Source organism: Anolis carolinensis, chromosome 4, assembly GCF_035594765.1.
Source record: "Anolis carolinensis isolate JA03-04 chromosome 4, rAnoCar3.1.pri, whole genome shotgun sequence".
In the NCBI taxonomy this organism is placed as follows: domain Eukaryota; kingdom Metazoa; phylum Chordata; class Lepidosauria; order Squamata; family Dactyloidae; genus Anolis; species Anolis carolinensis.
In genome coordinates, this window is record NC_085844.1 from 61,677,926 (window position 1) to 61,705,151 (window position 27,226).

The window sequence follows — 27,226 nt, forward strand, 5'->3', positions numbered from 1 at the left end:
TGTTTATGTGTCATATTTATATTTTATCAAGGGAGATATTATTGAATATTGCTTTCCTTTTCTAGCGGCAGAATTATTGACTATCTTACAGCATCCATCAATAACCATTATCATAATAAACACAAATTACATAAATAATTATAAAACAAATAACAATATCAACTTAAACTCAGAAATTCAATCAAAACCAGAATATCTGACATGACTATTAAAAAATCTCTTTCTGGTTGTAGCTCCATATGGCCATTAGTCATTCAATAATAATGACATTTGGACACGCATTTGGAAAAGTTATTTTTGGACTACTATGTTAGGATGATAAAAACAAGGACAAATAGGCTGAGTTATAGCTTTTATTCCAGAGCTGTGAGTATATTGAACTCTATGGTTTCACACTGATGTAGCATTAGGTGTAATAGTGATTAGAATGTGGAAGGATGGGTGTTTTATTTTTGTAATTCTACATATATAATGTGTATTGGGGATGGCATTTAATTTTATTGTACGATGTACAATAACAATAAAGTTATTCTATTCAAAATTGCTTGGCTAGCATAGCTGCTCAGATTGAGTATGGAAGAAAGCATCATATTGTAAGGAGCTGTCTATAACAGTGGCTCTCAACCTGTGAGTCCCCAGATGTTTTGGCCTACAACTCCCAGAAATCCCAGCCAGTTTACCAGCTGTTAAGAGTTCTGGGAGTTGAAGGCCAAAACATCTGGGGACTCACAGGTTGAGAACCACTGGTCTATAAGTTAATCTCTTACATTGCTAGTTTGGTTCTTTAATTTAATAAGTGGTCCATTACCAACAACATCACTTCAATTTTACCCAGTATTTTAATGTAAATATTAAAAAGTATTGGGCCAAATAAAACTGCGGCACCCCAAAGGACAAATGGCCATGCCATGGAGCACCAACCAGAACAATCTGGTCATCTGTGCTCTCATTCTAACCAGGCCATTATTTATTGCATTGCCATAAAAATTCACAAGTAACGGTTGATCAAGGTCTTTTCAAAGTCCTGTTTTTATTACTTCCTTTATTTGAAGCGATTAAGGATTAATTGCTATGTCTGCTCCACAGATTGGCATGTGCTGCTGAGCACAGACATCTCTCAATGCTCACCCACAGAGTAAACCCAACTCTGTTCAGGATATCTTGAAGATGAATGTCATGAGTCACAGGCCTTTCCATCAAACTAACCTTTTTGACTCCGCATCTGTTGTCTTAATCTTTATTGGTAATCTTGGAGGGTAGTCCTAAATCATATATTACTTTGAACAAATAGCTGTTATTTCATCACAAAAAGATACAAAGGAAGAGTACACTTACCCCCTTTTAAATAGACATTTACTATATAGGTTTCGAATGCTGCCATAGCAACATGGTTTGGATTCCTTATCTTTGAAACCCCACTGCAGTAGAAATTCTCTGTTGTGGAAAAACAACAGCAGGATTAATATTAAAAGCAGCAGCAGAATATTTCTACAGCATGATAACACTATTTGCTTTGATATTTGCTTTCAAAATTCTCTTTAGTTGGAGTACAATTAGGATTTAAAATGAGGCTGGGCACTGACTGTTTATATATGTGTTTGTTTACACAGTTCAGACTGATCTATATGCCATACCCTCTAACTGTCCTGATTTGCAGAGTCCCAATTAATTATCCGCCATTTCAGTTTTTTAGATACATTCAAAACATTGCAGTTTTTCCTTCATTCATCTACTTCTATGTGTCCTCTGTTTTCCACAATTGCTTTAAATTGAGCTCAAAGCCCAAAAGTAGTTTGCACTCAATTAACTGAGTGTTTTTTGGTTTTTTTGGTCAGGAGCGACTTGAGAAATTGCAAGTCGCTTCTGGTGTGAGAGAATTGGCCGTCTGCAAGGACGTTGCCCAGGAGACGCCTGGATGTTTTGTTGTTTTTACTATCCTGTGGGAGGCTTCTCTCATGTCCCCACATGGAGCTGAAGCTGATAGAGGGAGCTCATCCATGCTCTCCTAGGGTTGGATTCAAACCGGCAACCTTCAAGTCAGCAACCTAACCTTCGAGTCAACAGTCCTGCCTGGCACAAGGATTACTGTGCCATCGGGGGCTCCAACTGAATGGTGAAGAGAGAGGGAAAAATCTTGTTTTTTTCCTATAGATTCAGGCAAACAATTTACATTCTTACCTTTTCTTCTTCTTATTCAATAACAGTTGCCAACTGGACCACTCTTTGGTGTTGTTTGGCTGCAAGTCCTATGAAATGTGGGAGAATATGGTACACAGACTGGTGCTTGCCATAATGTGTTAGGAAATAAGTCTGGAGAACTACAGTCGAGTCTCACTTATCCAACCTTCACTTATCCAACATTCTGGATTATCCAACACTGTCTGCCTCCCGCCCGGATTCACAACAGTTTCTCTAGGCAGCAATGACTTAACTTTTTACAGATTTAACTTCCAACAATGTTGTTACTGCACGTTCATTTTATGCAATTCTATCTTTATTTGTAGTCAGTTTGTTAGTAGCCAATGTTTTTGTAGTCAATGTTTTCAATACATTGCGATGTTTTGGTGCTAAATTCATGAATACAGTAATTAGCATTATCGTGTACTGAACTGCTTTTTCTGTCGATTTGTTGGAAAACATGATGTTTTGGTGCTTAATCTGTAAAATCATAACGTAATTTGACATTTAATTGGCTTTTTCTTAATCCCTCCTTATTATCCAACATTTTTGCTTATCCAATGTTCTGCCGGCTCGTTGGTGTTGGATAAGTTAGACTCTGCTGTATTGTGGTTGTCCCCATACCAATGGTTTTTGAGATTTCGCATGGTGAACTCATTTGTGTGGGAGGTAGGATGGTTCAGTTTCAGGCCGCATGAGACAGCTGCTCGAGGCAGAAGATTTGGAGTGTCGTGAAATGGCAGCACATTATTTCTTATTTAGTTATAATAGCTATTTTTACTGCCAGGGTAAAGGAGAGGAATTGTGGGGTGTGGTTTTTTTTGTCTCATGTACCAAGATAATTTGACTGGCTCATTTTAAGACTAAAAGAAACAGGGGGGAGTTCCTGTACCTTTACAGGTTACGCAGAAGAGAGAATTTCAGCAGGTGCTACTTGTTACCAAGATACATGAAGAGAATTTTCCCTGCTGCCTGCGTATGTGCCTTCAAGTCCTCTGTCAATTTATGGGGACCTCATGGATTTGATAGGGTTTTCTTAGGCAGGGAATACTCAGAGATGGTTCTGCCAGTTTCTTCCTCTGAAATACAGCCTACAGCACCTAGTGTTCATTGGTGGACCCCTATCCATGTATTAATCAGTGCTGGCCTTGCTTAGCTTCCACATTCTGATGGGATTTGGTGCCTTTGAGGCAGTTAGGTCCCTATTTTACACAATAATTATAGGAATGGGATGGGTGTGGGGCCATTTGTTCCTGAAATTAAGATATGAAAATCCTGTGGTCAGCCCTTCTCATTTTGTGCATTGCTTCTGTGCAGTGATGAAACCACTTTGCCTACACTAAATTAGCAATGAAATTGGGAATAAATCTGCTGGTGTCCAATTTTCTCTGTTATAAAGAGTGCCATCAGGAGTCTAAGCAAATCAATTTTCATGGGGAAGGGCAGAGACAAAAATGGATGGCAGAAGTACTTGGATGCTGGATATAATTTTCTTGAAAGGTTATTTTCTAAACCTAGGACTATATTTACTTTTCTGTGATGTGATGGCATTTATATATGAGCTCATATGATATCAGCCCATATCAATATTTATAGTTCTGTATGAAAGTTGAATGAACTTTCAAACACAGCTATAGATGCACCAAAGGTGAATCCTGCAACATACAAAGCATACAGGCAAGACAGGGTTCCTTGTATGCACATGCAGTTTTAGTAAGTTTGCGAAGTGTTAATGTTGACATTTTTTAGGATTTCACCATTTCACTTTCTTGCTTAATGCCCAACTGTCGATATAAATAGAAACCCTTTATCTCTCCTTCGAGAGAGATAAAGTTGGGTATAAATAAAAATAAAAATAATAACATCCCATCTGCATGGCCGCATCCTCCTTACCCCAATCTCTTCTGGAGTGTCAACTGACCACGTTCACACTGGGATTGAACCCAAAATCTTCTATATGTCCTCCCTCCATTCCAGGAGCAGCCATTTTCTTTCCCTTATGTTTCATGACTTCTTTAAATTGTAAGTCTGTGAAAATGATAAAAGTAATGACTTGTTAATTGCCCTGGGAAAATTTTACTGATGGAGTATAAATACTTAAATGTTCCCTCAACCACTGGATTATAGACCCTCTTCAGATAGTTTGTAAGTCGTGAACATAAAATTGCTACAAAATCCTTTGTGGGTGAGACATACAGAAATACTGCTTGGCATTTTTTTTAAGAAAAGGGAAACTGTGTCTAGATTTCCACTTTTGGCAAATCTAGCTATATTCAATCTGTTCATGCTTCTTTACCTAATGAAAGCACGCCAGATGTGCAACCAAATGTACCAATTAAATTACATATTAATGTGCCTTGGTGGAACAATTAACCCTGAGGATAATTACTGTTACTAGTGGACCAGTGTTTCAGCTGCAGGTGCACCTACACCAGGCATAGGCAAACCTTGGTGCTCAAGGAGTTTTGGACTTCAACTCACAAAAATCTCACCCATCTTACCAGCTGTTAGGTATTGTGGGAGTTGAAGTCCATAACACCTGGAGGGCTGAATTTTGCCCATGCCTGCACATACATTTCTTATTTTCCTGATGATAATGTACAATATTGTAATCTAAATGGTCTAAAGCAGTTCTTTATAGGGCACAGGTGCTGGGTCATCCATATTATAACATCAACAGCGCAATTCAATAGCTGTTATCCTCCTCCATCAAGCAGGTGGGGAAACTGTTTTATTACACCAGAGTGGGGTGAGAGCACTGTGGTCTGTGACTTGATAGTTTCAGATGAACTACTAATACCAGACACAAGTAAGAATTACTCCCAGAAATGAAGAGAAATTTAACTAACGATGACAACCATGAAAAAACATGAAAAATGATTTTGTTCATACTCAGATTAGGCCAACAGAAGCAAACAGCAACTGGAACAAAGTTTTCCCAGTTGCAAGATCTATTGTCCGAAATAGCTCATCTAGATGGATAAATTCTGGGGGCTATATCATATCTGGGGGCTATATCATATCTGACAATACGAATTCCAGCCAATAGAATAACAGAAGTAACAAGTGGGAAATTGAGCCTGCTCTGAAAGACTAAAAGTTAACAATACAATTAATGTATGGTAACTGACATAGTTTTACTAATATCAATTTTATCTTTACAAGAGAAGAGAGTAAGGCAGGATATATTTTATTTAAGTAGCATATTGAACCTCTGTCACATGAACGGATGTATGATAACTGAAGATATTTGTACATATCAACTAAGTTAGGGTATAATCCACAAGACTATCATTTAATGCACCTTTATATGTTTATATATATTGTACTAAGGAATATTACATCTATGTTTCAGAAACTTATGTTTCCAATATAGCTTGATAATGGTAAAAAGGAGATTCATAATGTAATTTTACACATTATCTACTCAGAAGTAGAATGTGGTTTACTTCCAATTAAGTAGGCAGAGAAGTCTGTATAGCTTCTGTGTCGTCTATTTAGAAAGTGGATACAACACTACCACCTACTGGTTCTGTAACTAATTTTAAAACATTTTTGTATGTGAAAGATGTATGTAGACAACAGTAATATGTAAGGAAGGTCAACATCTTTTTCATAACTACTCTTATCATTACAGTATTATGTTACTCAACGTTTCTCACACTGCTGAGACTCGCATTTAAAAGGTAATTAGAAACATAAAAAACTAAATATTAAAATGGAATTAAATTTATCAAAATATTAAGTACATAGGACAAAATGCAATTAAGATACTATTAAGATAAAGATAAATAAATAAACCACTTTTAAAACCATAAACATGTTTATGGTATATTTGTTTGCATGTTGCTCAGTAGCAATTCCCATAAACTTTCAAGTAAGGAGGCATAGGTTTTACAGTCTTAAAGTGCAGAACAGTCCTTAGTTTGATTTTCATTTCCACAATATGTGTCCATTTAAAAATAAACTTAGCTGAATTCAACAAAACCTAGTCCTCAGGAAACTAGTTACATGGTTGCAACCTACATGGACTGTGTGGTAATCTTTAAACATGATATTGACTATCATGATAAAGAATACAATTTAAGGATTATTTTGAAGCATACCATCCTTGCATATAAAGAAAAGGAAGCCTTTATGAAGCAATAATTCAGATGAAGCCTGATGATCCCGTCAGGACCTTCTCTGGACACATTCCAGCTTGTCAATATCCTTCGCGAATTGTGGTGTCCAGAACTAGAAACAATGTCATCCCGGGTGAGGCCCGACTAAAGCAGAATAGAGTGGGACTTCCCTGTATCTTGACTCTATTCTCTATTGATCATATCAGCTGGTGAAGCACCAGGATTGGCACAAAGTCAGCCTGTCAAGTTATTCTTTTCCCTTAAAGTATGTCAAAAGAACACTCAACTGTAAGACTAGACTGAGGAATCCATATGAAAGCCAGAGCCTCTTTCTTTCTCAGTGGGAACATTTTAGTTCCTAATGGTGGATGACTTCTGGATGAAACTCTTCTCATATTTCAGGCTTGTGTATGATATATATCCTGTGCGAGTTATCTAGAACTGGCTCTACACTGTAGAATTGATGAGGTTTGACACCACTTCAACTGAATGCTATGGAATTCTGGGAGCTGTGGTTTGGCGGGGCTCCCATAACACTGAGGCATGGCAGTTAAAAGTGGTATTCAAACTGCATTAATTTTACAGTGTGTTGATGTATCTTTTCACTAGACTTGAGGGAATCCATATGAACATTTTTTCACTGGGTTGCTGTGAGTTTTCTAGGCTGTATGGCCATATTCCAGAAGTATTATCTCCTGACATTTTGCCACATCTATGGCAGGCATAATCAGAGTTTGTGAGGTTTGTTAGAAATCTGGCAAGTAGGGTTTATATATCTGTGGAAAGTCCAGGTTGGGAGACATAACTCTTGGTTTGAGGCATGTGTGAATGTTTCAATTGGCCACCTTGGTTAGCATTTAATGGCCCTGCAAATTCAAATCCTGGCTGGTTCCTTCCTGAGGGAGGTCAAGAGGTGTTAACTGGGCCTGATTTATTCATGTCTGGAATTCCCCTGTTTTCAGAGTGCTGTTCTTTGTTTACTGTCCTGATTTTAGAGTATTTTAAATTCTGGTAGCTAGATTTTGTTCATTTTCATAGTTTCCTCCTTTCTGTTAAAATTATCCACATGCTGGTAGATTTCAATGGCTTCTCTGTGTAGTCTGATATAGTGGCTATTAGAGTGGTCCAGCATTTCTGTGTTCTCAAATAATATGCTATGTCCAGGTTGGTTCATCAAGTGCTCTGCTGTGGCTGACTTCTCTGGTTGAATTAGTCTGCAGTGCTTTTGATATTCCTTAACTCGTGTTTTGGAGATGCTGCGTTTGGTGGTCCCTATGTAGACTTGGCCACCGCTGCATGGTATCCGGTAGACTCCTGCAGAGGAGAGAGGATCCCTCTTGTCCTTCGCTGACCGTAGCATTTGTTGGATTTTCTTAGAGGGTTTTTTTTCCCACTGCATATTTCCTACACTCTAGCCATTTCTATGGTTTTTTTGTGACTATAATGGAACCCTTTCCCACTGTCCAAGCGTATATGCTAATAATATAATGCTCAATGCAAATACCTTTGTGGGCGCTGCTATTTGGTTATGCTATAGACGAGCTGTACCATAGCCCACACCAGACATGGGCAAACTTGGGCCCTCCAGGTGTGGGAGTTGGAGTCCAAAACACCTGGAGGGCCCAAGTTTGCCCATATCTGGCCCACAAAAATACGTGCATTTAAAACATGCATTGGAGACCCGGTGGCGAAGTGTGTTAAAGCACTGAGCTGCTGAACTTGCAGACCGAAAGGTCCCAGGTTCAAATCCCTGGAGCGGAGTGAGCACCCACTGTTAGCTCCAGCTTCTGCCAACCTAGCAGTTTGAAAACATGCCAATGTGAGTAGATCAATAGGTACTGCTCCAGCAGGAAGGTAACGGCGCTCCATGCAGTCATGCTGGCCACATGACCTTGGAGGTGTCTACGAACAACGCCGGCTCTTCGGCTTAGAAATGGAGATGAGCACCAACCCCCAGAGTCAGACATGACTGGACTTAACGTCGGGGAAACCTTTACCATTACTAAAACATGCATTTCCCATGAGGACAGCATGGTAACAGGGAAAAGACAAGTCCACATCCGAATTTCTGGCCTAATTTTCTTTCCGTAGAGATGAAAAACAACCGCCTCCGGGTTGCCAGCGGCAACTAGACATCACTTCCGCTTTTCGGGGAAGCGCGGCGGCCATTTCGTTCGGCCTCAGCGCGCGTGCGCGTCCTCCCTCCGAGCCCTCCCGACTGCGGCTGCGCAAGAGCTTGGTCTCGGAGGGAAGGAAAGGTTTCTATTGCGGAGACGCTGCCGGCCGTGGTGAGCGCCGCCATGCTACTCTCTGCTCCTTTTCGGGTCGCCGTTGCACGCACGGTAAGAGGGGGAAAGGCAGGCGGCCGCTGCCCCGTGACGCTGCGCCTCCTGGGCACAGTCGGTGGAGAGCGGTAGAGGCCAAGGGCATGGCGGCCTTTCCTTCCTCGCTTAAGGGGAAGAGGAGGAGCTTGGAAACAGTCCCCGACGCGCCTATCAGGGCGCCCCCTGCTGGCCTGCGGTGGAAAAGGAAGCGGTAGCGGGAGGGGATAGTCATGGCAATGATTGACTGCTGTCTTCCAAACTTCGGAAGGGTTTGTACAATTCAGGCTTGGCACGTTTGGGATCCAGGGTTTTCTGTAGAATGAATGCAGTCTGCAACCACTTTATCCGCCATGACCCAGTGCTGTGGAATAATGGCAGCTGTACTTTGGTGAGGCATCAGCATTAAACCGTGGCAGGTAAAATGGTATTTAATGTGTTTTCCAAGGCTTTCATGGCCGGAATCACTGGGCTGCTGTGAGTTTTCCGGACTGTATGGCCATGTTCCAGACGTTTCTCCCACATCTATGGCAGGCATCCTCAGAGGTTGTGAGGTCTGTTGGAAACTAGGCAAGTGGGGTTTATATATCTGTGGAATGATGCCCAGGGTGGGAAAAAGAACTCTTGTCTGTTTGAGGCAGGTATGAATGTTTCAATTGGCCACCCTGATTAGCACAGAATAACCTTTCAGCTTCAAGGCCTGGCTGCTTCGTGCCTGGGGGAATCCTTTGTAATAACAACAACATTATTCTTACAATCCGCCATCATCTCCCCAAAGAACTCGGGGCAGCTTACACGGGACCAAGCCCAGCATAAACAAGGATTAGAAGGTAAAACACAATTAAAAACAAATAACAAATAAAGAATATAATTAAAACATTTAAAATGAGAAAAGTAAAAACATCATAAAAATACATAAGCAACCGACATCAACCACCAGTAGCCGGAGAAAGTGGGGATGTTCAGATGTGAGAGGGCAGGACAAGGGCTTGTGCAAAATGCAAACTATAGGACCAGGGCTGGGAGTAAAGTCCTGAAAAAACCAAAACAATAACTTCTTGGGAGGTGTTAGCTGGCCCTGAATGTTTCCTGTCTGGAATTCTCCTTTTTTTTAAAGGCTACCAGCAATTAGCCCCAGCTTCTGCCAACCTAGCAGTTTGAAAACATGCAAATGTGAGTAGATCAAAAGGTACCGCTCCAGCGGGAAGGTAACAGAGTCCATGCAGTCATGCCAGCCACATGACCTTGGAGGTGTCTACAGACAACTCCAGCTCTTTGTCTTAGAAATGGAGATGAGCACCAACACCCAGATCCGGACACGACTAGTCTTAATGTCGGGTAAAACCTTTATCTTTATATAAAAAATCTAAAATCAGGACAGTAAATAAAGAATACTAAAAAAACAGGGTAATTCCAGAAGGAAACAATCAGGGCCAGTTAACACTTCCCAGCAAAGGATTCCCCATGGTAGCAAGCAGCCAGGCCTTGAAACTGAAAGGCTATTCAATGCTTATCAAGGCAGCCAATTGAAACATTCACACCTGCCTCAAACAGATAAGAGTTTTTTCTCCCACCCTGAACATCATTCCACAGATATATAAACCACACTTAACTAGTTTCCAACAGACCTCACAACCTCTGAGGATTCTTGCCAGAGATGCAGGCAAACTGTCAGGAAAGAATGTACTGGAACATGGCCATACAGCCCGGAAAACTCACAGCTACCCAAAATGGTATTTAACATTGCAAATTCATCCCTCTGCTTGATCAGCTTTGGCCTGCAAGTTAAGTGACAGAAGGGGAGAGAAGGAAAACAGGGCCTTATTACTTCTACCCTTCTAGGCTTCTTCCACACAGCTGAATAAAATCCCACATTATCTGCTTTGAACTGGAATATATGGCAGTGTGGACTCAGATAACCCAGTTCAAAGCAGATATTGTGGGATTTTCTGCCTTGATATTCTGGGTTATATAGCTGTGTGGAAGGGCCTCTAGACTTCCAAACTGAAAAAGCCAATCTTCTGTGTGGCAGCTATCTGCAAGTAAGGTGACAGCCAAGGAAGCAAAAACCATTTTCAGCCATCTGCACTATCCATCAGCTATTTATGGATATTGAAATTGCTCCACCCCCTACAGCAAGAGTTTGGTTTCATACAATCATCTCCATCTCTTGCTTTCACAGGAGATGCTTAAAACTTCATACTCATAAGAAAATATTTTATGTAGCTACCTTTATCCTGGTGTTCTAATTTCTGCTGTTCGTGTAACTGACACTAAAACAGCCATTATAGGAATGTTTATGTAGAAGTTATTGTTCCATTATCCAGGCGGATGCCAAAAGGAGGCGCCAGACAAAGGATAATCAATTTTATGGGGAGGGAGTTGAAGGAGGAAAACCATTTCCCCATTTTTCGCTGGTTATCCCCCCCCCCCTTTTCCCATTTCATAAACAAGGGTTGTTTCCACGACTGCAACATGGGTGGGGGGAATAACAGGAAAACATGGGTTTTAGTCCTTCACTCCCATAAAATGGACTATCCTTCTATCCATCTCCCTCTTTTGGCTTCCACCAAAATAATAAAACAGTATCAAAGTTAAGTTTTAAAATCAGCTCAATGGGACTGATTTCTTAATTCAATATATTTGACATGTATCACTTCATACAGAATGTTTTAATTCTTCATTGTACTCTGCATCAGCCTTGTAATAACGTTCCAGTTATTAATAATACTACTAGACAGATAAGCGAACAAGGCCTAGGATAATTATTTGTTCAGTATTGTTTTCAAAAGCCCAAACACTGGAATGCACATATGGGACCACCCAAGCTAGCTGCAGTTGGCAATGCCATCCACAAATCTGGCAAACATGGGAAGGGTCTCTTAAATACACATCTTTGTGCACACAGTGAAGTGTTTCCAAATAAAGAACGTATGGATTTGCAAGAGCTGTAGTCTCCTGTCACAATTTTAAAAAGTGTGTGTAGGGACAGCTGACCCTCTTGACTGTTTTTGAAGTGTAAATTATCTTTGTTCCGAAAAAAAGGAAAGTATTCACTTTTTTCCTCTCCAGTTGTGGTATGAAATATCAATTTCCTCTTCTTATTGAGATTTGGAACCTCATTCTAAAATAAATTCTGCTGATTCTTTGAATAGATTCATAAAATGAGTACAAATGTCATTTTAGCACATTTAGGACATTAAATGTCATATCAAATGTTAAACAGGACATAAACAGCTTGAGCGATTTTGTATTTAAAAAAAAAACTGACTAATATGTTTTGGAAATTTATACTGTAACAAATAGTTTCAGATTATATTACAGGTGAAGTATCCAAAGTGCTCCACAATCCAAATTTGTTCATATGGGTGGCTGACATAGTGATATCTTTGCTTTCTGAAGGTTCAGTTTACACAAACTTCGTTTCCTACACAAAATTAAAATTATTGTAAATAAAATTACTTTAATTCAGTGTGTATGAGCATATACAAAACATACCCTATACACTCATGTATAAGTCTAGAAATTTTAGTCAGAAAACCAGCCCACAAAATATTAATAATGATAATTTTTATTTATATCCCGCCACCATCTCCCAGAGGGACTCAGGGCAGCTCACCGAACACTCAAGGTGTAACATGCAAAACACAAAAAGTTCAAAACAAAACATAAACAATAAATAGCCAACATAACATCACATATTCATATTCCCCCCTGATTAAAAACAATAAAATACAGCGATTGCTGTAGCTAAAAACAGCAGTATTTGATCTCAAAATTGTAAAGTGTTTGATAGAGAATCTGAAGGTCCTCATACTTATTATTAAAGACTCTAAACCTGATCGATGGCTTGTCGGAAAAGTCATGTCTTTGTGTGTGGAAGGTTTTGAGGCTGGGGGCTAGCCTGATCTCCCTCAGGAGGGCATTTCAAAGCTAGGGGCCACCACCAAGAAAGCCCCCCCTCCTCCCCACCAAGGGCCGAGAGGAGGGCCAGTTCATAGAAGGAAATGTGGTCTTGAAGATAGGTTGGAACTGAAGTGTATAGGCTGACTTATCCACAGGTCAGTGTGAGTACTGTACCCTTACTCTTTATTTTTTTAAAGGAACCATCCCCTTCTCTTGAGTAGAGTGGCAAAATGCAAGAACTTACTCCACCGCATGAGAACCTAAAAGAAAGGGCCAATTCCCTCTACTGTCTCCAACATGACATCATTTCTGGCCTTTTTGAATAGGGAAATTATAGCTTTGCAAATATCTGTGATGAAAGTTCTTGTTGTGTGCCTTCAGGTTGTTTCCAACATATAAGGTTCCCTAATTTCAAGCAAAAATCAGCTGTAGTGATAAACACAATAGCATGCAAGAGAGGTGCAAGGATTACTGAATGTTCAGGGTATTCAGAATGTATCCTTATTTTTATGCCTTTATGAAAAGTCATTGTAAGCAGTTTAGTTACAGTAACTGAAACAAGTATTTTTAATAGTTTTCATGAAGAATGTTCCCTTGATAAAAGTTTGAATTTTATCAGGAACTCACTAATACTTAAAGCCATATTTTGTGTGCTTTTTTCTAGTGGCTTCTGGAGTAACGTGGTGCAGACTGTCATCATTGTACTGGAACATTAATAATTCCATGTATTTGTAGACTTGCATATGAATGATAATGAAAAGTAACCTTATATTTTCAAGTATTAAACCTCCATATATAAGTTAAATGATATAACTTATAAGTTAAATGATATAAATTAAATTATACAAATTAAATACAATTTAATACAAACTAGTGTCCTTTTTAATTGATAATTTTTATTCAGAAAAACTAACACCAAACCAACAAACAGACCAAAACCCCTTAAAATATAAATCATAAGACAACATACAAAACAGTGTGGATATACATTTTCTTAATATATAAAACACTAGAACCCTCCCCCCATACACACACACTAAACATTAACTATACACACATCTAAGTACTGAGTGTAAGGGCTTTACATTCTTCACCTGATGGTGTTATTTTCTCAATTTTCCACACCCATTTAAAGAAAAAAAACCCCACATTATTAGCCCTTTCCCCATAAGATGATACACTTCCAATAAAAAAACCACCAGTAATGGAGGTTTGACTCCTTATTTGCTGAAGAAACATAATAAGCTAATGTTTTGTTTAAATTCAATTTAAGACTATTATAAGAAGGATTTTGGATTAGACCAGTTTGTTTATTTGTTTATGTGGTTGTCAAGCAGTTATCTCTGTGAGGATCCCAAACAGGCTCTCACCCATTGTTATTTAGTAACTGTTATTCAGTGGCCTACTACCTCCCATTCTGGAAGACAGTTTATTACTCATAACCATAACCACATCATGCAATAGTAAACTACATAGTTTAATTAAACAGTGTGTAAATATGGGGGTTGTCTTTCTGGATAAAGAAGGCTTGATGCTTCTGAGTTTACAGTATTCAGTGATTAGAATCCTGCAGTCTCTGGTCATACAGTTGTATAATTATGTGCAGCAAGCTTTAATGCCCCTGTAGAGATTAATGGATTTGGTTGCCTAAATTGTTTCTAAAGCCAGTAGAGATTACTTCTATAGGTCTTGAGGTATTTTTACCTCCAACATGTCAATTTGAGTTCCATAGTTTGGGGACAGGGGAAGGGCTGAGGAGGGATGAAGCTATTCTTAGTTGCATTCTGTCATTTGAGAGTAAGAGACATTTAAAAGACTGCAGAGAATTAATTCCATAGTGATCCACCATGCTATATAGTGCCTGGATCTCTTTGGAATTTTAGTATGGATTGGTTGCTGCTTCTGCATAAAGTGGTAGTTGCTTTATGCTGCAGATTTTGAGTAGCTTGTAAGGGCAGTAAATTATTAGTTATTTAAGATATTACTATATTTTTCCTGACATGTAGCAGGGAGGTTTTAGTGATTTTTTTTGTCTCAGGTGGCAACATAACATAACCAGACAATAGTGCTTTACATCTTGATTTTTAGAGTATTTAACGCTACAGTACTATGAAGGGTATCACTTGCTGTAATATGTCCTGGGTCAGTCCTATTCCATAATAAACTGAACAAAATCTTATAAGCTCATCAAAACAAACCTTAATCCAACCATGTACAATACAGCCATCCTGCTTCACAAATAAACACAGGAGGTGGAGTTGTTTGTTTGTTTGTTGATAGGTACTTCAAAGGAATTAGAAGTTGAGGTTCTTTTCCACAGTTTGACCTTGTAGTGTTATCAGATTCCAAATTATGCCTTGTCACTTGGGATTGTGATATGGATTGTTTACATTGTGGTATGAATGAAGTTTGATACCACTTTAAATGTTACGGTTCAATGCTATGAAGTCATGAGAACTGTAGTCTGGTGAGGAAAGCTAAGACCTTATAAAACTACAGTTCCCATGATTCCATAGCATTGAGCCAAAGCAGTTAAAATGGTGTCAAACTGCATTAATTCTATAGTATGGATGAATCCTTGGCCATGCCTGTCTTACAGCTGTAGGTTAAGGTTTTCTCCTGACATTAAGTGTAGTCGTGTCCGACTCTGGTGCTCATCTCCATTTCTAAGCCGAAGAGCTGCCGTTGTCTGTAGGTACCTCCAAGGTCATGTGGCCAGCATGACTGCATGGAGCGCTGTTACCTTCCCGCTGGAGCGGTATCTATTGATTTACTCACATTTGCATGTTTTCGGACTGCTAGGTTGGCAGAAGCTGGGGCTAACAGTGGGAGCTCACCCCACTACCCGGATTCGAACCTCCGACCTTTCAGTCATCAAGTTCTGCAGCTCAGCGGTTTAATCCGCTGCACAATTGGGGGTTCCCAGCTGTATTTGATCATTAATCTTCTCTGTGCATTCATATTAGTTCCCTTAAATTTATTTCTGTGTGTATTATAATAGTCTCTTGCCAAGGTCCTGTCCAAGCATATGTATTTCTCTATTCTGCTTTCTACTAACTCTTTGCATATTTTTGGTGTTATTTTAGGGAGATCAGTGATGTAACTCTATTATATATACAGTAGAGTCTCGCTTATCCAACACTCGCTTATTCAACGTTCTGGATTATCCAACACATTTTTGTAGTCAATGTTTTCAATATATCATGATATTTTGGTGCGAAATTCGTAAATACAGTAATTACTACGTAGCATTACTGCACATTGAACTACTTTTTCTGTCAAATTTGTTGTATAACATGATGTTGTGGTGCTTAATTTGTAAAATCATAACCTATTTTGATGTTTAATAGGCTTTTTCTTAATCTCTCCTTATTATCCAATTTATTCGCTTATCCAATGCTCTGCCGGCCCGTTTATGTTGGATAAGTGAGACTCTACTGTATTACAGTACTATTTGGTAGCTTTGTATGAGCCATTTACTTAGTAGATTTGTTGCTAGATCAAGCATGTAACCTAGCAATATGGATTCTAACTAATACTAATAAGATGTGTGAAAAGGGAATTACTACAAATGTCTATGAATGTCATAAAGGCATTTAACACAGAGATAAGCTTGCCACGTTTTTTTTTTTTTTTAAGAACGTCAGTGGGAAAGGAGCATTAGGTCACAATTCTCAAAAAATTGTTGTAGGTAGACTAAACTGAGATCTCATACCTACCTCTGCCCCAATTTTCCGGAATGGGAGAAATTCCCTCCTGAGCCATATATGCAATTCAGGGATAGAAAGGGAATATACAAATCAGCGTTAAAGATTTCTCTGGAAATATTTATCTACTGTGCTTCTCACTTTGAATATATTGCATACATTGGTTTGAATTCCAATGTAGTCAAGAGTGAACTCATTGGAATCAGTCAAGCTTGTTAGTAATGAACATAAATTCCAATGGTTTCAATAGATCTACTCTAACTAAGGATGAATTTAACATGCTAGCAGTAAATGGAAGAAAAAATGGCTTTTACCTTGTGTTTTGTAGGCGGCACAGGTTCGCTGTCTTCATACAACAGCTGCATGCAAGGGTGGTGGTGGAGCTTTGTTTGTGGTAAGTAATGTATTTATACTAAAGCAGATATAACTGAACACTGAGAAATCTGTCTTTTATTCACAAGTCTTTTAGTTGCAAATAACCTGACCAGGATCCGTGTGTTGATGGAAGAAGAGGATCAATGGAAAGATTACTTTTCTCTCATGTAGCACCTGTGAACAAAATAGTGTCCCCCCACTCTTTCCCCCAGCTCTTGTCATTTATACAGTAATATTTACTTTTAAAAAGCAAAAAAAGGGCCACACTGGGGACTTTATCCTTGTTTTGGTGTAATGTATTGATATCTGTGTGGGTGAATTTATGTTGATAAGCTACTGTATTTCATTGTGTAGTAGTCACCACCGTGAAATGGTTGCACCCCCATTTTTGGGTCGCAAAATTGGTATTTTTGCTTTTCTTGCATACTAGTTGTACTGTTGATTCAGCAAGGGTGCTTCACTTGCTTGCGTGCATGGTGCTTTACTCATTTGGCACAGCGCTTCATTCAACTACATGAAGCCCCATGCCTGAAAGATGAGCGGGCACATGGGCAAGTGAAGCAGTGCTGCAATCACTCACTCTCCTGCATGCCCACTGTTATTTCAGGCACAGTGCTTCACATGACTGAGTCAAAAAGCACTGTGTGCTTTCCACCATGCCTGAAAGAGCAGACACACAGGTGAGTGAGGGAGGGAGTGAATGAAGCACCGCTTTATTCGCCTGTGTGCCCAAACTTTTTCCATCATATAATAGTCGCACCCCCCTTTTATCTGTCAAAAAAGGGATATAAAGTGTGACTATTATGTGATGAAATACAATAATCGTAATCATAATAAAAGTATGTCAGGAGCGTCTTGAAAAACCAAGTCGCTTCTGGTGTGAGAGAATTGGCCATCTGCAAGGATGTTGCCCAGGGGATGCCTGGATGTTGATGTTTTACCATTCTTGTGGGAGGCTTCTCTCATGTCATTGCATGGGTAGCTGGAGCTGACAGAGGGTACATTTTCTACAATAAATTTCTATATATTTTAGACTGGTGTGCAAATTCTCACTTCTTAAGTTTACAGTCCAGCATATAACCGCTGCAATGTGCTGATTCACTGGGTTTTACCTACATAATAATTATACAGAATTGAAACAAATGCCTGCATGAGATTTTGCCCATGTCCTTTTCTACACAACTGACCACCTGATATATTTGCTAGATGTCATTTCCAAATGTTTATTTGTTTGTTTGTTTGTACAGCACAGGGACACTTCTGAAAACAATCCAAGCACCCCATTTGATTTTACACCTGAAAACTATAAGGTATGTCATGATGGACAAGAGGATATAGTTCTCTAGCAACATGAAGAATTTGGCCAGTGTAATATTTATTTTCTTTAATAGAGGATTGAGGCAATCGTAAACAACTACCCAGAGGGACACAAATCTGCTGCAGTTATTCCAGTTCTGGATCTAGCCCAAAGACAGCATGGATGGCTACCTATATCAGCTATGAATAAGGTACATTATTATCTTTATTTTTTCTCCCACATTTTTTTACTGAAACTAAAAAAAAATAAACCACAACAATCTCTAATAACAATTTCTTGGTAGAATTTACATTTGGCACAGTTATCCAAGCTAAATGGGCTGGCAGAACCTTGGATAAGCGAAAATCTTGGGTAATAAGGAGGGATTAAGAAAAAGCCTATTAAACATCAAATTAGGTTATGATTTTACAAATTAAGCACCAAAACATCATGTTATACAACAAATTTGACAGAAAAAGTAGTTCGATATGCAGTAATGTTATGTTGCAATTACTGTATTTACAAATTTAGCTCCAAAATATCACGATATATTGAAAACATTGACTACAAAAATGCATTGGACAATCCAGAACCTTGTATAAGCGAGTCTTGGATAAATGAGACTCTACTGTACTACTATTTCTATTATTTTAAACCTCACTAATTTTAAAAAGTTTTCTTTTTAAAAGTTTTAATTAAGGTATGTAATAAGTGTTCTAAGCAAACTTTTGATTTTGAACAAAAATTTTACTGCCTCCTTCTGTCACACATACTTCCCTCTGCTGATATGCCAATACAGTATTGGAAATAGTAAACTGATCACAACAATTAGACAAAACCTATACATTTAAATTGCATATTTGAACTGAGTCACATTTCTCAGAGTGCAAACCATTTCAGAAGCTTTTAAACCCAGCACTCATCAAGAATAATTTTTAAATGGTATTCATTTTTTACTAAACATTTTACATTAATGTAATTAACATAAAACTTATCATTCAACAGTAGTTACACCGCTGCTGAAGAAGCCCTCCCTGGATCCCCTGAACCTTAATAATTACAGACCAGTGTCTAATGTTCCATTTTTGGGCAAGGTGATTGAGAAGGCAGTTGCCCTCCAACTCCAGGCAGTCTTGTATAACACACCCTTCCTTGACTCATTTCAAACCGATTTCAGAGCAGAATACAGAGCTGAGACTGCTATGGTTGCCTTAGTGGAGGATCTCCCTCTCAACATCAAAGAGGGAAATGTGTCCCTGTTGGTGCTTGTTGATCTCCCAGCAGCCTTTGATTCTATCAACCATGGTATTCTTCTGGAACACCTAGAGGGGCTGGGAATGGAGGCACTGTGCTGCAGTGGTTCTGGTCATAGTTCTCAGGCAGGTTCCAGATAGTGGTGCTTGGGGATAGATGCTCCTCAAAAAAGGAGCTGTTATGTGGTGTCCCACAAGGTGCCATTCTATCCCCAATGCTCTTTAATATTTACATGAAGCTGCTGGGAGGGATCATCCGTAGGCATGGGGCGGGGTGTTATCAGTATGCTGATGACACCTGAATATATCTCTCCATGTCTTTAAAAACAGTTTCAACTAATGATAGTGTGTCTCCTCTGAATGAATGCCAGGAGGAGGTAATGGGCTGGATGAGGAAAAGCAAACTTAATTTAAATGATTATGTGTTTTGAACCCACCTTGAGCCATGAGGGGAGGCGGGTAAAAAAATTATTATTATTATTTAAGATGTAACTATCTGTTTTTGCTTCACAATTTCTGTTGGTGCTGTTAAATTTTCTTTTCTTTGAGAAATCCTATAGATTAAGACAATTTAGTATAGCTGGCATTATAAATGATATTTAAAAATCCCTTAGTAACTGTTGGTATTGATATTTTTTTGTATCCAAGGAATTAAGTGGTCTTTTCTCATTGTTTTAGGTTGCCGAAATTCTAAAGATGCCTCCCATGAGAGTTTATGAAGTAGCGACCTTTTACACAATGTATAATCGTAAACCTGTTGGAAAACACCATATCCAAATCTGCACCACTACACCTTGCATGCTACGAGACTCAGATAGCATATTAGAAGCCATTCAGCAGAAGCTCGGTATGATACAAAGCTTATTATCCCTGTACTGTACAGAAATTTCATACTATATTGCCTTGTTGTATTTAAATCAAATTGCACTCTAAACTAGAACGTGAAGCATGAGGGTGGTGAAGTCTCTATTAGTCACTGACTAATCTGTCAGTGGCTATAAGTATTCTGAGAATTATTGCAATACTACCTGAAAAAAGTGGAAGCAAGAGAGGAACAGAAGCCTATGGCTTGAAAAATTCACTAGCATGGAAGCAATAAAGATTGCTAAGCAGAGAAATTTAAAAAAAACACCTGGAGATATGCTTACGTTCATATGGCTCAGTAGGGAGTAACTGCAAATTGATTTGAAATAATCTACTAGTTATAGTAATTGTAAAAATTGAGAATATGTATAATACTTTAGTCACAAACTATTAACACTAGTGTAAAGAATAAAATGTACGACAGTATTGAGAGATGTCTCCTGGATGACATACTGTTTTGAAATCTCTCCCATTCTTAGGCACAAAGCTTGATTCCATGACAAAGTTTACAATTAGATGAGATGTTTAGATAAATAAAACCCATATTCTTGGGATTCCAAGAAATGTGGATCCTTCTATAAAATTGCTGTTGTTAGAAGTTGTGGCGTACAGGGTGGGACATATTTGGCAACTTCCATAATTGTAGATAATGTTCTGGAGATTCTAGAGGCGGTGGATCTGCTCTTATTCCTCACAGGGATGTTCTCTATCAGTGGGGAGTACAATTGCTAAAACTAATATTTAGTAGAAATGACATTTCTCGCCTTTCTTTTGAGAAACTCAATTGTCCTGAATGGCAGGTTATACATACACATATTAGAAATGTAGAAAAATCCTAAGTAGCATTATAAATTACTTAGCGTCCATCCTTTTCTTTTTTATGCTTCAGTTTCCTCTTTTCTGATGAGTAGCATTTTAATGTTTTTTAAATCTAAGCTCACTGCTACTGATTACTTATCACTATCAATGTTATGATATTTTTGATCAGAATATTCTGGGAATGCACTCTGTTAGTTTAACAGCCCATTAAGCATTTGGCTTTTACTAGGGTTAGAACAGGGCAGCAAAGAAAGGTAGACCCAAGTAGTCATTGTAAGGGAAATTCTGCTTCTAACCAACCTCCTTTCTCTAGTATATATCTTGAGGAGGACTCAGAGCTCTGGGAAGGCTTACTTGGACAGACACTTGTGCCACAACATAGCTAAAAAATCCAGAACACCTAAACTCTAAAAATGGCAGCCTTCCTCTTCATACAACTACTTAGTTGGTATTCCCTTACTGTTGTTGCACTAGTGGCTTTTCCCTCTTGCTTCCATGTCAATACCATTGCCTATGCCAGCATATTTAGATGAGTGTAATTATACAACAGGATTGTAATTTATGTGTTGCTTTTCAGCCCACAAGGACACTCGTAGCAATATAAAACCTAAATGAAAAATAGGATCATAGCACAATAGAAGTCAAAACAGTGCAGTTGAAAATAAATCAGCATATTCACATCTGTGAAAGGTTAACCGTGAAACTGATTGACAAGAACTTGATAAGGATGTAGTCAGCCCAGCTTCTCTTAGGAGAGTTTCACAGTAGGGATAATGCTACAAAACAGGACAGATCACTTGTACCACCAACCTAGCCTCTGTTTTGTATTAGGACATTTTAAAGAGAAGAATTACAGGACATAAACCAGATTTCTGATGAAGACTTCCACTTGCAGGTAGCACATCAGAGGCTGTGTGTGTGTTTTGAGGTATTCTGGCCACCAGGTCTATATAGGTCAAATTACTATCCTGTACTACATTGAGAAACAAAATGAAAACACTGTATTTACATCAAGTGATATATGGTCTCTAAAACATCTGACTGCTGTATTTCTGCTAGTTTATAGTATCTAAACATTTTTCATAGGCAGGCCCACACAGAACAGCCTGTAGCAGCCAGGTCTGTTAATCCAGAATCTGGCAAATTGGAATAGAAATTCCATCTCTACACACAATTTCCATCCCAATCAGACTAAAACAGACAACTGCCTATTGTATATATTTTGTCCTTGTCTGGATTGGGGTAAATGGCTATGGAGAATTATTATATTGTAGGTGTTGTTGCTACTCAGTTTTTTCTTAATTATAATTTAAATGATCTCTCTTAGGTATAAAAGTTGGAGAAACAACATCTGATCAGCTATTCACTCTAACTGAAGTAGAATGCTTGGGAGCTTGTGTGAATGCACCAATGGTACAAATAAATGATAACTACTATGTAAGTACAAGTTAGCTTGCATAACCCTAATTTGCAGTATATTTCTGCAGCATGAAAGCTGGAGGCTGTAAAGACTTAAAATACAAATGCTAACATAAAAATAGGGATATCCGCTTTAAATGTCATTTCTATTTTGATGTGGGTCTTATTTTGTGATAATTGTAATGTATTACACTAACTATATTGTATTCCTAAGAATTCAGATGTGCAGTACGTTCTGTGGCCCCTTCCACACAGCTATGTAAAATCCACATTGAACTGGATTATATGATAGTGTGGACTCAGATAATCCAGTTCAAAGCTGATATTGTGGATTATCCACTTTGATATTTTAGGTTGCATGGCTGTGTGGAAGGGCCCTGTATCTATTGTATGAAACCAGTTCATTAGTTGTTCTTAATTAAGGTCTCTGTGATAGGGACAAAATGTAACCCCCAAAGAAGAAAAATCAAGGCTGTAGTGTTTACTGAATAATTGAAACCTGACATAACTGTCCAGACAGGCTATGCTGTCTATCAGGGTGTCTAATTGTCTGTAGGAGATAGGTAATAATTGATAACTGTTTTTTCCTTGTGATTTTGCAAGTGCAGCATTTAAGCATTGTCTGTATGCTGTGCCTTTAAGACCCTTCCTACACTGCCATATAAACTCCAGATTATCTGCTTTGAACTGGATTGTGTGGCAGTGCAGACTCATATAGTTCAGTTCAAAGCAGATAATTTGGATTATCTGCTTTGATAATCTGAATTTTATAGCAGTTTAGAAGGGGCCTAAATTTGAGATTGAAGCTGAAGTTTCATGACAAAACATCTCTTTTTTTCTACACAAAATAGTTTATGAACCTTAAAATATGAATTGCAGGAATTGAGTATGTTGTTGTGTGCCTTCAAGACATTTCTGATTTACAGTAACTCTAAGGTGAACCAAGGCCACCTAAATATCCCGAAGGCATCAGATCCTATGTGATCTTGGAAGCTAAGCAAGGTCAGCCTTGTTTAGTCCTTGGATAGGAGACCACCAATGGATACTAGATACTGTGGGCAATTCAAAGGACAGAATTGGCAAAACCACATCTGAGTATTACTTGCTTAAGACTTATGAAATGTATGGGGTCACCATAAATTGACAAGCAACTTGAAGGCACATACACATACCAAGCCAACCTATGACAAAGGCCCCTTCTACACTACCATATAATCCATATTATCAAACAGATAATCCACATTATCTGCTTTGAACTGGATTATGAGTCTACATTGCCGTATAATCCAGTTCAAAGCAGATAATTTGGATTTTATATGGCAGTGTAGAAGGGGCCAAGGTTTTCTTAACAAGACTTTTTCAGTGGGTTTGCTTTGCCTTTTTCCAAGACTGAACGTGACTTGCCAGTGGGTTTCCATGTCAGAACAAGGACACAACCCTGGTCTCAAATACTCAACCCCCTGTGTTCACTCTGACTCTCAGTAATGGAATATATTTATAAGTTATATTGGCTCTATGAAATGGTGGTACTAGTTATAATGATACATGAATTTCCCAGATACCAATATAATTAAAGTCTGAATCCAATTCTTAGCTCCAGCTACAATTGGCCCATTAAAATAAGTACTGAATGGCAAAAACAATACTTAAATAAATCCTAATTTAACAGTAGGATTCAAATCTAGATAATCATCACATTTCTCATGTGTAGCATAAATAAAAAGCAGTAGACAACCCCTAAAATGCTTGTAATGATTGTAATGTATCAAAAACAAAGAGTTCTGGTATCACTTTATACCTACTGTTTTTATATAAGGGATGCTACATTTCTTATTTCATTTTACAGGAAGATCTGACAACAAAAGACATTGAAGACATACTTGATGAACTGAAAGCTGGAAAAGTTCCAAAACCTGGACCAAGGTATTTTATTATGCTATATAAGAATAACTACTCTGGGGCCATATAACCAAAAATCAGTATTATTACTGAATATTGTCCCACTCAGTTTCAAGCACATTTCTCTAAATTATAGGCATTTTGAGACTTTGTCCCCATAATGCTTTAATTATTTTTTAAAGATTATCTATAAAAGCAGATTAAAAGCCTTGTTTCCTATGTGGCAAGAAACAGAATGATGTGTTAATATTTCTTTGTTCTTTAATCATTCGATGAATATGAACCGCATCTTTGAATTGTGCTAAGTGTCTGTTAGATAGACACATTTTTCTTACATGGAAAATGCTTTTCATTTCTCCAAGTATAACTTGTGCTTATTGATGCCTCTGTATGGCAGGTTTATAATATCTTTGCCTTATTTAAAAAATATGCACAGCTTGTAAGATCAAGGCAACTGGCTTGCATAGGCAGAAAATATACACTAAATCTACACAAATGCCTTGAATTGCTATATTGAATCAAATTAACTTATTGCTAGAGACTTGAGTTTAAAAAAAAATCAAGGCAGCATTTGCCCTAACCATTTTCTCTAGTAACATGGTACAATGTTACAAGGGTCATTCCAAAAGCAATGTGTACCATTTAAAAAAATCCAAATTGTATTCTACATCTTCTTATATAGTACACAGATACATTCTTTAGGAACAAAATGTCACTTTTCCACATAATCTCCATACTTTTCAACAGCCTTACGCCACCTTGGAACTAGGGCCTGTTCAATCAATAGCATATTTTTTTGTAAACTTAAGTCTGCTTCATCAGGTACATATGAAAGGTGCTATAAGATCCCTTTGTGAGTTTACGTCAGTGAAGGATGGGTGTATCAGTTCTATAGACAAACCACAGAGAATCAAGTTCAAATCACCAGCCAATTACAATGCTTGATAGATGATTTCAATATAGTTTCTCATTGTAACCTACCTATGGTTGGGGAATCTGTGTGCTTTTATGATTTTGGGACTTCAACTTTCATTAGCCTCAGGCAGCGGCCAAGATGACAGAGTCTTCAATTCAGTAACATCTTGACAGCTGCTAGTTCTACATCATAAGATTGCTGTAAGAATTATGTGAGCAATAGACAGGATAAAGATGTAATACTGTAACTACTTTTTGGAATACCTATCTTGCCTGAATATAGTAGTATTAATCCACAGAGTATAATCTGTGATTCCAACAGGAACATGCCCATAGGATAGCAGTATGCATTCACTTTATAGTCTGATGATTTAGATGTGAAGTCGGGGTCATATTTTCAAGTTCCTATTTATTACTGACCAAAACTGAATAAATGTTTAATTCCTAAGATGAGTCAAACTAATCTTCATTCGTAAAAATGAGTGGTGGAGTGAGTAATACTTTAACAATGAATTGCTTAATTCCTTTTTAGAAATGGACGCTTCTCTTGTGAGCCAGTTGGCGGTCTTACTTCTCTGACAGAACCACCTAAGCCACCTGGCTTTGGAGTACGGTCAGATCTTTAGAATTGCTTTTCCTTCTGTAAAATAGTACTTCAAAAATAAAATCTAAAATAAGGATACAAGTGTTCTGTTTCAACAAATCTGGAATGTTTCTTTATAATTATAATTGACAGTTCAAATACCAGCCACACAGCACCTGAAATTAAAACCTAAGCTTTATTATAAAGTTTCTGTTTTTAACTAATATAAAATATAATCATAATTTCAAAGTCTGTTATTAGTTATATAAACAAATCAAGAAAAAATAGCATGCTAACCAAATAGCTACATATATTTTTACACACACACACATACATACATAGAGATAGATGCCTATTAAAATTGTGCAAAACGTGAATGAAGTGGGAAGGAGGGGACAAAGAAGCATAGATAATTTTTAAAAATGGCTTTTTAGATTGAATCCTGTTGCTTGAAAATGTTTTGCCAAATGGAAATAAGCATCTTCAGAATTTCATTTTCTATGGTAGAATTGTTACTGGTACACCAAGGAACAAATATTTGAATGTTGGAAATAATCTCTGGCCCAAAAATACAGAATTAAGAAAATAGAGTGTTTACATAAAATTCCGAAAGTTGGCAAAATATAATGGTGGAGCTGTTGAATAACAGTTTGAGTGAAGTAGTACAAGATTAATCCTGTTTTTATGCAGTAGTGTATTTTTTGAATACACAAATTACATATGAGTATTGTTACTGTAGAATTGGACAGTTCCATCAGTCAAACTATTTGCTTGTCCATAATAGCAGAATCTAGCTGGTTACAAATGCAAACACAGCATAATCTGTTGAGTAAACATCAGTCACCAGTTTTAGCCTAGCTGATCTTACTAGAAAATGTAAAGGTTTTTATAATACATTCTAAGTGGAGGCACACAGGACTTAAAACTCTGGATAGAAAGCTACTGCTCCAATCCTGCACCTATATGCATCCAGTAAAATACTAAAATTTGGCTTCTGCTAAAGAATGTTTCCAATCATTGCAAATACATTCCTTTGTGTCATGGCTTTAATTGCATGGATTGGCTCAGAATGTGTTTTTCAGACACTGTTACTTTGGATACACTAGATGCCTTAATCTGATGCACAGACGGTCTTGCATCAGAAATGAAGAGTCGGTGTTGTCTTCTGTCACTTTTTAATCTTCCATGAATCATTCTTTGTCACAGGATGCTGGTCGTGAAGTGATTTATAGTTTGCAAATCACAACCTCCCCGAACTGCTGCAAGCTGGATAGTAGTCCCAGAAGCAAGCAAAAATATAGCAGAGTTCTTTCACAGCAAAACACATGCTGTAGCCACGTCTATTAGCAGAGTCCAACTGCCAGCATCTGACCTTATCTACACACTGTTCAGTAAACTCATGGATTTGAGTTTTCATCTAAAATATCTGGAGGCTTTAATCTTCACAGTTGCAATATATACAAATATACAAACGGGATACACAGATCCACTTTCCTTGTACTTGCAAACAATCAAGAGTAACCAAATAGTCACATATAGAACACAGGCAGATACTCACACCGAGTC

At 38.1% G+C, this 27,226-nt stretch overlaps 1 protein-coding gene and 1 long non-coding RNA gene across 3 annotated transcripts in view; one reads left to right on the forward strand and one right to left on the reverse strand.

Annotated features, from left to right (window-relative positions):
• Window positions 1-696: 696 nt before the first annotated feature.
• LOC103280161 (uncharacterized) overlaps window positions 697-27,226 on the reverse strand; it is a 31,970-nt gene continuing 5,440 nt past the window's right edge. Inside the window, exons 2-4 of the long non-coding RNA XR_507207.3 lie at window positions 4,072-4,206; window positions 2,179-2,246; window positions 697-1,434 (exon numbers count right to left, since the gene is read on the reverse strand). This is a non-coding gene — a long non-coding RNA (uncharacterized LOC103280161). The remainder of the gene's footprint in view (window positions 1,435-2,178; window positions 2,247-4,071; window positions 4,207-27,226) is intronic.
• On the forward strand, window positions 8,485-25,762 carry ndufv2 (NADH:ubiquinone oxidoreductase core subunit V2). 2 transcript variants are annotated; one of them, XM_008118176.3, is made up of 8 exons: window positions 8,485-8,644; window positions 16,565-16,630; window positions 17,859-17,921; window positions 18,003-18,119; window positions 19,840-20,008; window positions 22,172-22,281; window positions 24,110-24,186; window positions 25,610-25,762. In XM_008118176.3, exons 1-8 carry the CDS (start codon window positions 8,603-8,605, stop codon window positions 25,701-25,703), a joined length of 738 nt encoding a protein of 245 aa, XP_008116383.1. In that variant the 5' UTR covers window positions 8,485-8,602; the 3' UTR covers window positions 25,704-25,762. The 2 variants fall into 2 exon arrangements, with proteins under 2 accessions (XP_008116383.1, XP_008116384.1); XM_008118177.3 differs by lacking the exon at window positions 8,485-8,644 and adding an exon at window positions 8,817-8,895.